The sequence below is a fragment of the Heteronotia binoei genome, chromosome 3 (genome assembly GCF_032191835.1).
Source record: "Heteronotia binoei isolate CCM8104 ecotype False Entrance Well chromosome 3, APGP_CSIRO_Hbin_v1, whole genome shotgun sequence".
NCBI lineage: Eukaryota > Metazoa > Chordata > Lepidosauria > Squamata > Gekkonidae > Heteronotia > Heteronotia binoei.
Genome location: NC_083225.1, coordinates 149,281,856 through 149,300,779, shown reverse-complemented (window position 1 = coordinate 149,300,779; position 18,924 = coordinate 149,281,856). Strand labels below are relative to the sequence as shown.

At 42.1% G+C, this 18,924-nt stretch overlaps 1 protein-coding gene across 2 annotated transcripts in view; it reads left to right on the top strand.

Moving 5' to 3' along the window:
• Window positions 1-7,941: 7,941 nt before the first annotated feature.
• SLC19A2 (solute carrier family 19 member 2) overlaps window positions 7,942-18,924 on the top strand; it is a 30,745-nt gene continuing 19,762 nt past the window's right edge. The window contains exons 1-2 of one of the 2 annotated variants that reach the window (XM_060234619.1): window positions 7,942-8,342; window positions 13,652-14,260. In XM_060234619.1, the coding sequence (XP_060090602.1) occupies window positions 8,142-8,342; window positions 13,652-14,260 (810 nt within the window). In that variant the 5' untranslated portion in view covers window positions 7,942-8,141. The remainder of the gene's footprint in view (window positions 8,343-13,651; window positions 14,261-18,924) is intronic. The other variant, XM_060234620.1, reaches the window with a different exon arrangement.

Below are 18,924 nucleotides of genomic sequence, written 5' to 3'. Positions count from 1 at the left end.
TGCTTCCCCATTCCTACAGCACAACTCTCCATATATTTCCTCAGGGTTCCCTATCCCCCAGGAGCAGTTTTTCCTGGAGATCAGTGGGCTGCAGTGGGAGAATGGAGGCAGAAAATTTCCATGGTGACATAGGAAATTCCGGTCTGAATTAGGCTACCATTTGGCAGGCAAATTCCTGTCAAAGGACCACTGTTCCTCAGTGATGCTTAATAAACCAGAAGGAGAAAAGGCGGGAGAGGAGGCAGCATCCATCAATGCAACAATGTCATCTCCAGCCACTCAACTGAAAGTGATATTACCACGTTGCCAGATGTTTCAGTATTTCCCTATTACTATGGTTTTACCATTCAGTTTTGGGGGAATGCTACAACATCCTGCATCATGGTGATATTGGGTTGCTAGCCTCCAGGTGGGGCCGGGAGATCTCCCAGAATTACAACTGATTTTTCCAGACTATAGAGATTAGTTCTCTTGGAAAAAATGGCAGCTTTGAGGATGGACTCTATAGCATTATATGCCACTGAGATGCTTCCCCTCCCCAAACCCCACCTTTCTCAGACTCCACCCCAAAATATCTAGGAATTTCCCAACTCAAAGTTGGTAACTCTGTGATGATGTCACTTCTAGATAAGCAGCTAGAAATGACATTGTGTTCAGCTAAATACCCACGCCCAAAGTCTCTCAGAGATTACAGATTGACGGGCTGGCAACCTTAGCCTGAATCTAGCCCTCTTAGTTTACTTCAAAGCACTAGATTCATACGCTTGGGAGGAGACATAATTTTGTTCTGTGTTAAGAGTTCAAAGTTACTGGTTACTACCAGCCAGCTCATATATTCAGCACATGAAAATGGTTTCTTTCCTATGTTAATGAATACAATAGAAATCTTTAATATAAAGCAGGAACTCATTTGCATATTAGGCCACACTCCAGACATCACTGGAAGTGACATCACCCATTCAGGTTACTTCCCACATATTGACCCAGAACAGTACATTGCCATCAGCTGCATTTCATGGATGTGTGTTCTCACACAGCCTAGTGAGGAACCTTGTTTTGCCCGTCCCAACATGGCTGGAGAGAGAGCCATGTGCAGCAGGGCAGGCAGCAGCAGGCCCAGCTTTTCTTGGGAGGGGCGCCCATAAGCGGCTTTGCGTCTCTCACTCACTCTGCAAGCCTGCTGAAGGTGGCAGAGAAGGATGGAGTATGTGGTCTGGGAGCATGTGGCTGCCTAGTGCCTTCCCTCTGCTGAGACCTTTTTTGAGCCACAGCCCTGACCAAGTTGGAACTGTGGATTCCTGCTCAAAAAAAGCCCTGTTTAATACATTTTAAAAAAATACATATTTGGCAGAGCATATGTTATCTGTCATAAACAACTCTATTTTAGCTTAATGAATTGGATGTAGAAGTGTTGTCCATGTAAAGATTGTTCTTGCATTCTTTTCAAGTGTAATACTAATGCTGACCCAGGAGTCTGACAGAGAACTGAAGTCACAACAGGAACAAGAAGGGACTAATACAGTTTTGTTATGTACTAACTGCCCTTCTTTCCCTTGCAAAGCTATGAGCTATAGCAACACCAACAGAGATTCATTACTGTGTCTCGTCCACCATATAGTGTGGGCAATGTAAAAAGAGTTACAACATAATCCTAAATTACAGCTTTTAAAGCCCATGGACTTCAGTAGTATTAGAAGGGAGTAACTCTACTTGCACTGTTAATGTAATGTCCATGAAAACATAATTTCATCCCTTCTTTTTACTAGAAATAATCCTACAGATGGAAAAAAGGGATAGAAGTTTAGTTGCTGGAATCTATTTTATGAAATGTTTATTCAGGTTTACACTCTGAATTGCAGCATATCATAGCCTTATTGGTGTTTTTGTTGAGAATACATATGGAGCTGCCCCCAATTTACTGAAAGTCTAGGACACTGTATAAATAAGTAGAAACTATTCCCAAACACATAACCTAAACCACATGTTTTTGAGGCAACAGACTAACACAGCTCGGCTTCTCCACTTCCAGATAGTATCCTGTTACCGGTAGCGTACAGAAAGGTACCCTAGCAACACAGGAGCCAATCAGAGCAATTATCGGAATCAGCCAATAGGACTTGTGTACTGGGAAAGGTTGGGGAAAGAAGTTAGCTTTTGAGGAGTTAAACATGAGTGTGAATTGAAGATCTGAGGAGACATCAGCTCTTTGGTTGTTTTTCCCTGTCTGGGGAACTGAGTATATAAAAGGAGTATGCCAGCAGGATTTACTGTAACTAAACGCAAGGCTGCCTGAGAGAAGGTTTTCCTGAGATATCAACAGGCTAATCTCCCATACCTCCTGGTTAATTGTTAACATTAACCTCCAATTGTGTGTGTTTTTCTCAATATACATCATTCTTACTGATTTTTAACAAGTAAACCATGGTGGGATGGGCAAGACATTATATGATGGAGGAAAAAAGTAATGTGAGGTGGTTGCAAGACCCAGGAAATCCATTACGGTACCATTTATCAAACAACTTAATTAAAATAGAAGCAGTTTACAGTACAAAGTAACATAACCTAGATTAATGGACTGAAATAGCGCTATAGAATGGTTTTAAAGTTGATATATGTAAATTATGGTTTTATATGTTTTATTGGATTGATTGTTTTTTATGATGTTGTAAGCCGCCCTGAGTCCGCTTGCGGAGAGGGCGGGATATAAATGGAAAGTAGTAATAATAATAATAATAATAATGTAATGATTACAAAAGGTATAGACCAAGGAAAGGGTTAAGCTCTGTGACTGACAGAGCAGAGGGGGACATATGGAATGGAGAAAAAGGATTCTAAACTGCCAGGATGGGCAGTGGGTGGTTGGCAGCTCCCCCCCCCCCCCAGAAACAGAAGAGTGAGGAGTGTGGATGAGATGGCTTGTGGGGGAGACAACTCACAAAAAGGATCCATAGGAAAAAGGATTAGTGTGGTTCTTTGAAAGATCCCCCTGGGAGTGAGTCTATACCCAAGAGAGGGCCAGACTGGAGGATAGGAAACATTCACTTCAAGGGAGAGGATATGTATTATGAACCCTGAGAGAGGGGAAGGTTCACAGAAAAGTGGGAATATGATAATGTCTGCATAATGCCATCTATTATAGTCTGTCATTTATGTTCAACTAAAGTATCAATAGAAACTATACTTTCACATTGTTCTCTATAAAACTGCGCTGTATGCTTGAATTTCCCTCTATTGAATAGCTCTTTCCAAAGAAATGCTACTCAAACCATCTTATAGTACCCTAGTTAACAGGGCCCTAAAATAAAAAAGGGAGAAAGGACCACAAGAAATATTGGCAAATGTTACTGCTGTTGACCCTCTATTTTGAAGCAACAAGTTATGAATCAGGAATAAATTCCTGAGGTGACCTCATATAAAATTTCAGAAAGGAAACTTAGTCATTAGTAAGAAAGAGTCTCCTGAAGGACACCTGCTTTTACTTGTTTTGAGAGTGTCTGCTGCAGACGCTGAAACTGAGGTATGATGTTCAGATAAGATCTGAGGTGATCTCATTGTACACTTGCAAAGTTCAGCCAACAAATTATTTGGGAAGGCTGGTGGAAGTACAATGAGCCACGATTACCCCTCAGAACTACTGAATAAGAGACACTTCAAAAGATCAATGCCAGTTCTCTGTAACTTGTGCTTTTGTGATAATGGAAACGGTGGTGATTTTTATTTAAGAGTTCTTATATTCCCTGCATTTCTCCTGACAGGGAAATGAAGTTGAATAACAACAATATAATATGAAAATAAACATCTATTAAAACAATTCAAACACATTTACATCCAACATAGGATGCCCAAGCAACCCTGTTTACTAGATCTTCAACCTTTTTAGCAACAATCTTTCTTTAGTCTTCCTTTGGTCTCATCCCAGTGCTGCATCCATCCATTTTCTTCAGGTCACTGTTGCCTCCAGAAACCTTCCCTCTGGTTTTCCTGGTCTTTCCCTGCTGTCTACTTTTCTTTCAGCCATCTTGCTTCTAAGTCCTCTTCCCATATAAGCTTTCCAACCTTGAACTTGTCTGCTTGTTCAGTAGCACTATGGCTTCTGTTCTTTCCCTTTTGTCAGCTGCAAAACAAGCTCCCTTTGTCATTCTTGTCTTAAGCATTTCCCCAGTCAAATTATCTTTAATTTCTTCACAGATGTTGCACATTGCCTGCTTTCTACTGAACAGTTTTACTCTGAATCATCAGAATGCTAATAAAGTCCTAAGACATTAAAGTCCCAAGACATTTGGCACCATGGATGCAGGACATGCAGTCTATATCATAGCTAGATTAGAAGTTATACCGACTTCTCACCTATACTATACAACGGAGTTCCCTAAAGAAAGAATTCTTATTAGTGTGAGACTTACAAAAAGCTCTAACATTGTAACTCTGCTAGCACACACAGTACTGACAGGCAGTAGCTGCTGCCTGTAAGCCTAGAGCACACTGCTATGAAACAGAGATTCCTGGCTATACCATACCAATGAATTTAACACTATTTCCTGTCATCAGCTAAAATAGTTCCTAATTGCCCTAATCAAAAAACAGTAAATGTTTGGGTATAAAACAACAGTCTTGAAAGTAACTGGCCGAAGCTCATTTAGAGCCCAGCAGAGATGGGGAAAATAGATGTCCTTGTTGAGTTTCCTTAAGGAAGCCTTCGTGAATTCTTAAAGATTACTCCAATATTTTTTAGATGAACATCCACAATGACAACACAGATTTAAATATGTTAGGTAGCCCCCCAACCACCACCACATGATAGGCAAAACAGCCATGAGATCTGAAGGGAGAGGGGGAGAAAAGAGCTGATGCTATATCATATAACCTCTGTTATAGTTCTGTTTCTGAACATTCAAGTAACAGGCATTTTCTGCGATCAGATGGCAGAAGGTCCTCTCTGATCATAGGACTTAGAGCTGATTTTTTTTTATGGAAACAAAAGGCAATAAGCTGTAAACAAAAAGAATGAGTCAGTCTAAGGGGAAAAGACTGAGTTGCCTATGATTAGTGATTACAAACAGGCCTTTACAGTTCATGCTAATTAAGTTTCCTGGACACAGTTCTAAAGCCTGAATACTGACCTCTAGTGTCTAACATGAATGCATCTAACTGGTAATCCATTTCTCTACACCCCAGTATTATCTTCTAAATCAGGGGTGTTGAACTCATTTGTCATGAGGGCCAGATCTGACATAAATGAGACCTTGTTGGGTCAGATCATGTGTGTCATAACCAATGTTCCCTCTAAGCTGTGGAGTCCTGTGAGCAAAAATTCTACTTTGTGAGCTACTAGTATTAAAGTTGTGAGCTACTGGCATTAAAGCTGTGAGCTACTGCATAAATTAGTTTGCTCTGGGGCCATTTTTCCTGAGCTGAGACAAAAATGTGTGAGTTGGAGACTAAAAAATAGTGAGCTAGCTCACACTAACTCAGTTTAGAGGGAACACTGGTCCATAACATGTAATGCCAGGTAGCAGAGATATAAACTTTATAAAAGACGCAAACACAATTAAAGATTTTTTAAAACCTTAAAATAAAACAAGCTTAAAACTGTTGGGAAGGAAGGCTCTAAAAGTTCTTTGACTCAGGAGGTAGATACTTTGGTTGACAAACCCAAGAGATTTGTTTCCAGCACTGTAGCACATGAAAATGGCTACCATTTGATAAATTTACATCCAAGGCAGTTGGCTCCCTTCCTAGAGCGTCGGGACCTGGCAACAGTGATCCACGCAACGGTCACCTCGAGACTAGATTACTGTAATGCCCTCTACATGGGGCTGCCTTTGTGCTGAACCCGGAAGCTGCAGCTAGTGCAGAACGCGGCTGCCAGATTGTTGCTGGGGCTCCCAAAGCGGGAGCACATACAGCCGGGGATGCGTGAACTGCACTGGCTGCCAGTTATATACCGGATTCGTTACAAAGTGCTGGTTATTACCTTTAAAGCCCTATATGGCCGAGGACCTGCCTACCTTAGGGACCGTCACTCCCGGTATGAACCTCAGAGAGCACTGAGGTCAGCAGGGAAGAACCTGCTGACTATCCCCGGGCCAAAAGAAGTAAAACTCCAGAGTACCCGTACTCGGGCTTTCTCTGCTATGGCTCCACAGCTGTGGAATCAGCTCCCAGAAGAAATGTGGGCCCTGCGGGACTTTGAACAGTTCCACAGGGCCTGCAAGACCATCTTGTTCCGAATGGCCTTCACCAGCTGAAACTGCTAAGCAAACTTGCCAGCGATCATAGCACCAAATACACTAATGTCCTTTTTAAGAATTTTAATAGATTTTAATCAATTGTAGTTAAAATGTTATTTATTGTACAATGTATGCATTAAGTTCTTGTTGTTAGCCGCCCTGAGCCACTTTGGCGGGGAGGGCGGGATACAAATAAAATGTGACTGACTGACTGAAATTTACTACCTCAAGGATTAGCTTGGCTATGCATTATTTTTAGGACTTTCACTAATCGCACTATGGATGATAAGTGTGTCAAGATGCTTCCCCACACTGGTTTTGGTCTGATCTGATGTCCAGACTGGAGTGGGGATTCGGGGGAACATTCATACATCATTCCCTAATAATCTGTTTTCCATGTTTCCCCCTGCTTTGCTGCAATTCTCCCCAAATCTGAGTTACTTATACATGGGTGGTTTGTCACATCTTGGAAGCACTTTTTTCCTGCTTCTACAGGGTCATGTTGATTTTGCTTGTTTCCTGTAATCCTTCTCAAACTTGTCTTGTTGTGACGTTTTGGGAAAGATCACAATAAAGAGTGTGTGTGTGTGGGGTCTCCTGTATGGATTTTCCTGGTCCAATGTGGCATAATTTCTCCTGCCTCAGTGTCCTGTGGCAGCCATTCTCCCACCACCAAAGGGTATACTTAATCCACAATTAAATATTGCTTTAGCATAATAAACATTCTTCTTCCCAGTTCTCCAAAATCTTACCTTTTACTGTTTTAAAGTAACTGTCTTGTGAATATGTGCCTTTTCTCTTATATCTCCATAACAAAGGGGGTCAGAGTTATTTTAATATTACATTATAAAGGTGTAATGATGGTCAATCACCATTTTTTTTAATTGGAAAAGTTTTTGGTGTGTACAATGGGGGTGGGGATGGAATGGCTGCTGCCATAGGACTAAAAGGAAAATATAGGGAAACCTGTAATGTGGTAGTCATACTAGATCAGCAGCTCCAACAACAGGGAAACTGCCAAAGCCAATCCCCATCTACAAAATGCCCTCATTTTATAGGATCTTCTTGGGAAAATTGCAGATCAACCAGACTTAACTGATTTCCAGACTAAAGAGCAGTTCCCTTGCAGAATACGGCTGCTCCAGAGGGTGCATTCTGAAATTATATACCACTGAAATCCCCCTCCAAACCCTACCATCCCTAGGCTCCACTCCAAAATCTACAGGATTTCCCAATTTGGGAGTTAGTAACACCGCTATAGCATTATAGTACCTTGCCACAAATGTATTAGTTTTGAAGGTGCTACTGGACTCTTCATCTTTTCGAACACGTATCTAGAGAACTCTGAATTCGCAGTTTTTCTTTTTCTTTTGCCTTATATAGGCCTTTCTGCATGCGAAGCAGTTGCTCTGATACTAAGCTACATGATCTAAAATTACAAACAAGGAAGCCGAAAGACTGTCCAGTACTGCAAGAGGGACAACCCTTCTTTCGGGGCAAGCGGCTGGTCTCTTCACCCCACGCAAACTGCTCCATGAATTTGCGCCTTGCGCTCCATTCTCGGCACGCAAGGCAACCGCAATTTCCCCCTTATCGAACCGTAAAATATATTTGCTAAACAACACCGGAAGGAAGAGACGCGCAAACGACTTCGCACTGCCTTTGTCGACAGACCGGAAACTAGAGCTGTGGGTTGGTCTGGGCGTGCGATAGAGATAGGCTCCTCAGCCAACCAATGGGGCGAGAAGGCGGGTTAGCACGCTCTGAGACGGCCGGCAGTGCAGAGGTGCCTTTGGGAACGTGGGCTGCCGTGGTGGCTCGCGCTTCTAGCCCGGAGGAGCATCTCGTGGGTCGGTCGGCTCCTCGGAGAGCGGCCGAGGCAGAGAGCCGCCCCGTCCCGGGGCTCGTCGGATGGAAACGCAGGACGTTGCAGGCGGGCTCGGGTCCCGGGTGCTGCTGCCTCGACGCCTGGGGCTGGCTCCTCGCGGTTGTTGCTGGGCGCTGCCTACCGCCGTGCTGTGCTTCTACGGCTTCTTCGCCAACTTGCGTCCTTCGGAGCCCTTCCTGACCCCTTACCTCTTGGGCCCGGACAAGAATCTCACCGAGACTCAGGTACGACTCTCATACCAGCCCCCTCGCCCCATTTTTGACCGCCAGTAGAAAGGAGGCTCCTTTTGTTTAGACTTGCCTTAACATTGGTAGGTTCGATGCTCCGTGGAAGGACTCAAACATTGAACGTAGGGAGTAGTAGTAGCGATAACGGAAAAGAGTGCCTTTGAACATGTGCCGGGTGCTGTCCCTCTTAATCACTGGAAAGGAGTCCGTTTCGTAAAAGTAAGTCAAATAGGACAAAGATAGCTACTTTGGGGAGGGAGGGAATGGAAGTGTCATATATATAGGACTCATTAAAGTGAGACAAAATAGTGAGTGATCTTAGGAATTCCCTAAATATCCTCATTGGGCAGTTTAATTTTACAAAGCGGTGTTTTAGACGTGTGCGTATGCTGGATGGTGGTGACAGTGAGCAAATGGTGTTTCAGGACAGACCCTTACTCTGAATAACCACCAAAAAGCTACTGAAAAGATGATATTGGATTTATATTCTGCCCTCCACTCCGAAGAGTCTCAGAGCAGCTCACAATCTCCTTTACCTTCCTCCCCCACAACAGACACCCTGTGAGGTGGGTGGGGCTGGAGAGGGCTCTCACAGCAGCTGCCCTTTCAAGGGCAACCTCTGCCAGAGCTATGGCTGACTCAAGGCCATGCTAGCAGGTGCAAGTGGAGGAGTGGGGAGTCAAACCCGGTTCTCCCAGATAAGAGTCCGCACACTTAACCACTACACCAAATTGGCTCTCCAGCACATGAGCCTCCTTTAAGTTGACTAATAGAATGAGGATATTAGATGGTTTTAAGGGAATTTTAAGGAAACTATAATGTTTAGATTATTGTTTTATTCTGTAACCTTTGTATTTTATATTATGTTGTGAGCCGCCCTGAGCCTGCTTCAGCGAGGAGGGCGGGGTATAAATTAAATGTTGTTGTTGTTGTTATTATTATATGAGCTGCCTCAGACGGTTCTGGCTTCTGTTGCCTAGAAAGATTCCAAAAGCAAATTGAATAGACACCTGTCCAGGAAGCCTTTGATAAGTTCCAACTCAAGATATCTTGTCAAACACTGATATTTTATCCTTTTAAAGAATCAATATAGTGTAATTGTAATAATTATGGTGAATGTAATGTTAAACAATTAATCATCTAAGACAGAGGTGTCAAACATGCAGCCTGGGGGCCTAATCTGGCCCCCAGAAGGCGCCTATCAGGCCCCCGAGCAGCTGGCTGTCATCTGCTTCCTTCTCCCTCTCTCTTGCCCCCTTCTGCATCACAGTTTGCTTTGTAAGGCTTGCTCAATCACACAGGCGCTACAGAGCAAAGCCTCTATTTTCTCCATGGGCTGAGGCTCCTCCCTTGGGGAGGAAGGGGGGAAGGGAGAGCTTGCTTTGCCAGGCTCTCTCAGTCACACAGCAGAGCTTCTGAGCCAAGCCTCTCTTCCTTCTATTGCCTGAAGCTCATCCCCCCTCCTAGCCCCCTGGGGAAGGAATGAAAGAGCCAGAGCTTCCTTTGCCCAGTTCCCTGGAACCCATGGGAGAAATACAAAGAAAATATCTTGAAGTTCAATGAGTAGCTAATGTTTTAAGCATGTTTTTAAAAATCTTTAATTGTGTTTGTGCCCTTTATAAAGTTTATACCTCTACCACCTACTCTTAAAAAGAAAGACACACGGCCTGGCCTGATATGGCCTGGCCCAACAATGTCTCATTTATGTTAGATTCAGCCCTCATAACAAATGAGTTTGATACCCCTGGTCTAAGACAAGGAAAATCTGGATTCAAATTTCTGTGTAGGTTTGAAGTTCTCTTGGGTGAAGCTGTTTGGCTGGGAAGATAAAATGGAGACAGACTCCCTCCATGTTGTCCTGAGCTCCAGTTTGGTGCACTGATATGAGTGTTGGATTATGATCTAGGAGTTCCTGGTGCTCAAATCCCCATTCTTCCACAGAAACTATCTGGTGTTCTTGGGCCAGTCCTCCTTTCTCATGGCCTGACCTACCTCACAGGATTGTTGTTGTGAGGGTAAAATAGAGGAGGGAATAACTGTGTAAGTTGCTTTGGGTCTCCATTAGGGAGAAAATCTGGGTATAAATTTATGTATTTATTTAAAGGAAAAGTGGAGTGATTAACCTTGTTTACATAATACATTAAGCTTCATTACATAAACATATGCTTTATAGTGTCATTAATTTAGAGTATCAATAATACACTTCAGAGAGTTTAGAGTGCTTCTTTACAACAACACTGGTCAGTATAAATTATTTCTTTGTGAGACAGTGACATAATAGGGATTTGAGTCTGGGATTGCTTTAGTCCAGGGATGGCCAACGGTAGTTCTCCAGTTGTTTTTTGCCTATGACTCCCATCAGCCCCAGCCAGCATAGCCAATGGCTGGGGCTGATGGGAGTTGTAGGCAAAAAAAATCTGGAGAGCTACCATTGGCCACCGCTGCTTTAGTCCAAATCCACCGCAATCGTTTCATGGAATTTCAAAATAGTTTGGAAAAATTCATTTAACTTCTCAATTCCAAATATATAAAAAAACTCAATATGACTGCGTCAGGATTTTGCAGTAGGATATTACTAGCCACAACCTAACTCAAAGAGCAGTATTTTACACATTTCCTTGGGCATGTGTTTGCATCACGGGAATGGTCTGGGGACCGAGAATAATCTGTAGTATCAAAATAGGCTGTGGGGCATTATCAGGCACTTTGGGTTCTTGAATGCAGCCAGCGGAACCTCAATACACTAGTTATTAAACATCTTGAGAGCAATGAACCACATAATCAAGTTATCTGCCCCCTTCCTTCCATTACTTGTATATTTGATGGCCACTGTATACATATTTCAGAGTCCCACTGAAATATGTAGGATTTTCTTCCATATAAATGAAGACAGGATAATGTTGCACATTAGAAGATACGCATACAAGTATGGAAGGTGCTGCACACCATATTGAAGCAGTGATGATAGTTAATTCAAATGTAACATATTTGGGGGCAAGGGAAAATAGGATTGTCCCTTTGTATCTGCTGTTTGGGAAATTGAAATTGGGCCTTCCATCTGTTTGTATTCAACAATACTAGACAATATATTCATCCCTTTACGACTGCAACAGAACACAATATTTTAATGTGTGAAAGTGCCATCACAGATGTTTCATATCTCCTTAGGCACAATACTTTAGCGCCAGGTCTGAATCTTCCATCTCAGATTATGAAACTGGGCAATTTACACAGATCCCACCTTATTTCATATTTTATTTTGCATAATATTGTTAAATAAACACTCTTTTTGTATGTAAGATGTTGTGGTCAGTGTTCCTTCTAAGCTAAGTTAGCGTGAGCTAGCTCATGGATTTTTAGCCTCCAGCTCACACATTTTTGTCTTAGCTCAGGAGAAATGGTTCCAGAGCAAACTAGTTGATTTATGTATTTATTTATTTCTTGGATTTATATCCCGCCCTCCCCGCCAAAGCAGGCTCAGGGCAGCTAACAACAGTCAAACCAAAACAATAAAACAGTAAATAAACAATTGAAATTTTAACAATTAATTAATACTAATTGAGTAATATTAAAACAGTTTAAAACGATTTAAAACAATTTTGGTGCTAGTGTTGATTTCATTAAGTTCAGTGATGTTGGGCATCTACATCCGCTAAAGGCGTTGAAATAAGGCTGTTTTACAGGCCTTGCAGAACTGAACAAGGTCCCTCAAGGCCCTTATTCTGGAGGTTGGTTCCACCAGTGGGGGGCCGCAATTGAGAAGGCTCTCTCTCTCTCTCGTAGCCTTCAGTCTCGCCTCCCTTGGTCTGGGGATTGACAGTAAATTCTGTGATCCAGATCTGAGTACCCTCTGGGGAACATGTGGGGAGAGATGGTCCCTAAGGTAGACAGGTCCTTGGCCATATAGGTCTTTAAAGGTGATAACCAGCACCTTGTAGCGAATCCGGAATACTATTGGCAGCCAGTGCAGTTCCCGCAGCCTTGGCTGTATGTGCTCTCGTATAGAGAGACCCAATAACAGCCTGGCTGCCGCATTCTGCACCAACTGCAGTTTCTGGATACAAGACAAGGGCAGCCCCATGTAGAGGACATTGCAGTAGTCTAGTCTCAAGGTGACCGTTGCATAGATCACAGTTGCTAGGTCACTGCGCTCAAGGAAGGAGACCAACTGTTGTGTCCGCCTAAGGTGAAAAAAAGTGGATTTCGCAGTGGCTGCTATCTGGGCCTCCATTGCCAATGCGGGATGCAGTAGCTCATAACTTCAATACCAGTAGCTCACAACTTTAATACCGGTAGCTCACGAAGTAGAATTTTTGCTCACAAGACTCTGCAGCTTAGAGAGAACATTGGTTGCAGTTAGTGAGAAAACAAAGTAAGTGGTTGAAACAGTTAATGATTGCTTTTTTAATCTTCAGGAAATTCAAAGATCAATTTAGGAGTCTGTTCTGGGTACTTTCACAGTAATTCTGGCACAACATTCTACATGTCTTTGATTCCAAGTATTTCAAATTGGGCTGAAGAAATTCTGTGTAGAACTGGAAAGAATCCAGGAATGACATTTTGGGAGGAAGATGCAAGGTGTAAATAGCTATATCTCAGAGAAACTTACCTAGAGATCATGAAGTAGAACTTGGAAATAATTCTTACATTATTCCTGGTTCTGAAAATGTTTTAAATGGATAGTTATAGTACTACTATTCATAGGGATTGATAATGAAATAGACAAGCATCCTGTTCTGATATTAAGCAGTTCACTGAATTTATTAAATACAGTTCTTGAAAATGATGGCTGTGACAGATAGGAGCAAGATCTTGTGATAAGATTTTGACAAACCAGTCCTACCAGTTTTGCTGTCTGTTGCTCACCGCTTCTCTCTGCATACTTTCTTGATCATCTGATTATGCAAAGGTCTAGGAGGAATAAAAATTAAAACAGTCATCTGTGATGAATATTTTGTTCTAATCACCTGTGAGTGATTCCATAGTTTTAAATCTTATTGATTGCCAGTTACCACTCAGCTGCAAGCCTATCAGGATCGAGCCCTCATGGCAGTTTTTAAGAGGCTAAGTTCTCCTCTAAAATGGTGTTGGTGGTCATGGGTTGGCCCTGTGGCCACTTTGACATCTAGTTTGGCACTTATTAAGACCTAAGGACCCTCATTAATTCTGATAATACAACCTTTATAGGTGGTGGTAGCTAAATATTTGTTTAAAAGAAAGGTGTGTGGGTGAGAGAAAGAACTTTCAGTCTAAAAAGATTAATTTTGGATGGAGAACAGTCATGACATATTTTTTTTCTCTTTCAGGTGTTCAATGAGATCTATCCAGTATGGACTTACTCTTACTTGGTGCTGCTGTTCCCTGTCTTCCTGGCCACAGACTATCTCAGATACAAACCTGTAATTCTCCTGCAAGGACTCAGCCTTATAGTGACATGGTTTATGCTGCTCTATGCCAAAGGACTGCTGGCTATTCAGTTCCTGGAATTCTTCTATGGAGTGGCGACTGCAACAGAGATTGCCTATTATTCCTATATCTATAGCATTGTGGACCTGGCCTTGTACCAGAAGGTCACCAGCTACTGTCGAAGTGCTGCCCTTGTAGGTTATACAGTGGGCTCTGTCTCAGGACAAGTCCTTGTGTCCGTGGCTGGCTGGTCTCTGTTCAGTTTGAATGTGGTGTCTCTCACCTCCGTATCTGTTGCCTTTGCAATGGCTTGGTTTCTACCCATGCCGCACAAAAGCCTTTTCTTTCACCATCTCTCAAGCACCCAGGTCAGTAAGGAAATGAAGGTTGTAGATTGTAAAAATGGAGCGGTCGTCCGGGATGATCCTGCCTTAAAGAGGGTTCCTGGGTGGGAAGATGTTGAATCAAAGGTTCCCCTAAATGTAGAAGAGCATCCTGCAGAGCAGCAGGTAAGGAGCACTGCTGTTTTGGGGAAAAGGGTTGCTACAACACTTGCCATTGTATGGAGAGCCCTCGGCCTGCTTAATTGACACTCACAGCCTGCTGTACCTTTCTACTTGTGCCTCAGGTCAACTGGCTGATTTTTAACTTGAATTTTTGATCTTTTCAGGTATCTAATTGCTTCAGTGGCATTCTTGTGTCAGTGAGCTCCTGTTGCCAGCTGGAGCAAGTACCTTTCAGGAGACAAGCAAACTGATTATACTGATTAAGTCATTGCAAACCTCCAGCTTGTTAAGAGAAGTAATTGTTATTGGCAAATGAGAGCTGTAGGCATCCTTTGTAGTTGGTGGTGAGGCTAGAAATGATATGCTCCTAAACAGAAAGAGAGCAAAGATACAGAGAGCAAGTGTGACCTAGAAAGTATGGCTGGGTCACAAACAAAAGGCAGATTTAGTTGCTTGTGGATGTACCTGAATGAGTTTGCAAGATGTAAGGAACCTTGCAATGAGTGTTTTAGCACAGAGGAAACTTTTTGGTGTTAGCTGCATTAGTAATTACTTGAAAGTCTGCTCTTTGGCTAAAAGATACCCTTTTGTTTTAAGGGTTTTTTTTTAGGCTGTTGCTGAAAGCTGTTTAACATTCCAACGAATTAATGTTAGCCCATCAAACACACTTGCATGGAAGTCCTTTTCTAGAGAACTGTTGTGTGTAGACTGAAGCATCTTGTTCCCCAGTCCTGTGGGAATTTGAGTTGGGTGTTACAGCAGCCTGGGGCAGTCTTGCTTAAACAGATGTTACTTCCCTTCCTCCACTTGTCTGTCTCCTTTTCTTGTGTCATCTTGTTTCTCCATTCGCCCCCTGGTGCTTTCACTTATATTTGCAACACCAGATCAGTGGGTGTTGGTTCTTACATGTTGGCTTCTTTTGTCAGTGCTGCATTTGTCAGCCTGCTCAGTTCCTGACAGTTCTGAGGGAAATTTTAATTTCTGTTTGTGGTGGGGGAAATGCTGTGCTTACTGGTGAAAGGATGCCCCTACTACACAACTGAATTGAAAGCACAACTATGCTATCAAGTGGATACCCACTAAGTACATCTTAGCAATATGCAAAAGGTCCACAATATTGATATACTAGGTGATGGTGTCTGGGGGCAAAGAAGGAATGGGGCATATAGATCTCTGATTTGTTATGGGTTTCAAAACTACTCCACTTGCAAGAGCTCTGCTGTTTTCTCCCTTCCAGTATGTGTATGTCTACTTAGCTGCTGGAAGTGGAGGTGCTGGAGGAGGTTTGGCTACTCAGCCCCTCTCTGGTGCTTTTGTATTGAGTCAGCTGGGTGACTCCACTTGGTGTGAAATGAGAAACTAAGCCAGTCACCTTGTCTGCCTTTTCCAGCCTCTTTCCCAGGCTATTCTTTCCAACTTAAGGATTCCATACAATAAATGGAATAGGGTGAAGAAAGCATATAGGAGTTGTTTTCTCATCATTGGGCTACTGGTGTCTGCATGATTTCTGCACTCACTAGAATTGTTGTATTTTCTTGTGTCTTTACTAAGGAATAAAAAGGAATAAAAACTAGTCTACTTTCTGTGCTTTCTTTTCCAAAGAGCTTGCTGCTTTGTTTTAAGAATTCAGTCAAAGCACCGTTTAGGAGTGAAGTGGTATTAGATTTGAGACTGCTTTCACCAAAGAGGTTGCATTGTGTTGTTTAAGCATAATATTTTGTGCTGTGACCTGATTTTACCTTCTTTTTTTGAAATAAAAATATCACTCAGCTCTCTAGCTGTTCAGGCAGCAAGGTATATGACATGTCTCAGGGAAGGTTGATGAGACAAACGGAAATCCTCAAGGACTTGCGGGAGGTATCTCGTTTACCTCTCCTCCACTATTTCCTCTTTCTCTTTCCTGAAAGGCCCTATAACCAATTTATTTATTTTATTGGATTTATATCCCGCCCTCCCTGCTGAAGCAGGCTCAAGGCAGCTTCCTCTGTTCTCTTCTCTTTAGGGTTGCCAGCTTCAGGTTGGGAAATTCCTGAAGGTTTGGGGGGTGGAGTCTTGGGAGGTGAGGTTTGGTGAGGGAAACAATCCCAGCAAGGTATAATGCTGCAGTCTCTACCCTCCAAAGCAGGCATTTTCTCCAGGGAAACTGCTTTTTGTCATCTGGAGATAAATTGTAATTCTAAGTGATCTCCTGCCCTCACCTGAAGGTTATATCAAAACAAAATAAACCCTGTACTTGATAAACAAACCAAGAGTCAGTTTAAATTACAAACTAAGTTGTGTGCTTAATCTATTCTTAATGAAGTGTATAAACTTCATAAAGATTAGATACTAAGACAAGTCCACAAGCCCTTGAATTGGCTGCAGAGTGCTATTAACTATGTATCAGCAAGTTATGCTAATGAGGATTTCAAGTGGTTTGGATTGAAGAGATATTTTGAAGATTACCTGTATTTCCTGACTTGTTTATATTGGAATTAAGCATAACCACAAGCAAATAAAACACTGTGCAAATATAAGCAACGCTGAATCCAATCCTCCAACAGACAATCTTGTAATAGATATTAATAAATGTTTCTTAAGCACAGCATGTATTAATCTTTCATGTACGTATGTTTCACAAAGCATGTAGCAATGGTGCATCCAGCTTCATCAAAAAGACATAACATCAGAAGAACAATAATTTATGGTCCATTGCAACAATATTTCAACATACCCTGTGGCTATGTTGTGATTTATAAAAATTGATTAATATTCATTACAAGATTGTCTATTGGAGGACTGGATTCAGTGTTGCTTATATTTGCACAATGTTTTATTTGCTTTTAGTTATACCTGTTATACTGGGTTTCCTCATTTTTTAAATTATAGTTTCTTAATTTGAATGTTTTAGTTTGGATTTGTGGACTTGTCTTAGTATTTAATCTTTATGAACTTTATATATACACTTCATTAAGAACAGATTAAAAACAGCATCGTTTGTAATTTAAATTGACTCTTTATTGGTTTGTTTATCAGTTCCATTGTTTGTTTTGTTATAGTTTTTCACGGTGTACTCACCAATTGCTATTGCCCACCTGAAGTTTGGCGACACTAGTTCCCGTGAAGGAAATGGCTGCTTTGGAGGACAGAGTTTATGGCAACATGGTTATGAGGTCCCTCCCCTCCTCAAACCCCATCCTCCTCAGGATCCACTCCTGCAGATCTTCAGGTATTTCCTAATATGGAATTGCTAACCCAGAGAGATCTGTCTCCCTGATGAAAGTGGCTACTCTGGAGGGTGAACTCTATGGCATTATATCCATGGAGGCCTCTTCTCTCCCCTCCTCAAGGCTCAGTCACAAAACCTGTGGCAGTTTCCCAACCCTAGAGCTCACAACCCTAGAACCAGGCCTGGAAAGGGCCCTGCCGCCTCCCTTGCCTTTTACTGACAGAACTTGTCTGTTCACACCTGCAGTCACTGGATCTAAGTATTCTCAGATCTGGCTGACTTCATTATTAGTAAATAGATGTTGGTCTTACAGGCAGATTTTAATAAGTGAATTTTTGGAACTGTTGGTTCTTTGTGGAGGGGATTAACTAGCAGCATTTTCTGCATGGATTATTAACATATTAGTGGCCTGCCTTGAGAAACATTCTAGAATATGTGCCCCAGCATGTATGTTTAATGTTAAAAACAGTTGTTGCTAGGCCTGCTTTGATAATAATTTGGGCTAATGGCTTTGAGGAAGTGATTAAAGCTGATAGGTGCTGCCACAGCCTCTTGTTTTTAATCAGTTGTTTACTAGGTGCATATTCATTTTCATACCTTTTGGATGAGGGTTTCAGAATCTTCAGGAAATGGATAACTTGCCTTAGTTACTTACGGTACATCCTCTCCTTGGTTAGATATTAAGAAGGACATTAGCATGAGTACTGCACTGAACATTTACCTGTATTAATCTGATTACCACAAAATGGTCACTCAATTACACCCTCTCCTTGTTTGCCTATTTCATTTTAAATCTATAGCTGCTTTGGCACCATTTGTTAAAAAATCCCTTCCGTGGAACAGTGACTAACCAATCAGGGATCACATAATGAGTGTAATAGCACTAACTATCAAGTAAAATTGAGAGAAGTTCTTTTTATGAATTGGCATTGGCCTGTTCCAAGTGGACAAATGTTGTCCCTTATTTTTGCAGGGCCTCCTTTGTTAGTTAAAGGGATGTGTATGTTTCTGCATCCTGACCTGGATAGCCTGGTATCATCAGATCTCAGAAGCTAAGCAGGGTCAGCCTGGTTAGTATTTGAATGGAAGAACACCAAGGAAAGTCTAGCGTTGTTGTGCAGAGGCAGGCAATGGCAAACCACCTCTGAATGTCTCTTGCCTTGAAAACCCTATGGGATCACCATATGCCAGCTGTGACTTGATGGCCCCAAACCCAAAACTTGTTGCACCTGAAAGCTTTCATGAAAAACTCTCCCCATACCCCAGTAATTTTTGTAGCACTAAATATACAAGAGTATTAAAATCTTATTTTGATTAAAGCCATAGCAGCTGGCTATGGCTGTTTTTCAAGGTGAACTCTGGTTTGGTGGTAGAGCATCTGCTTTGCATACAGATGTTTCCCAGGTTTAGTCCCTTTCATCTCCAGTTAAAATGAAATAGTGAGTTGACAGACCTTTAT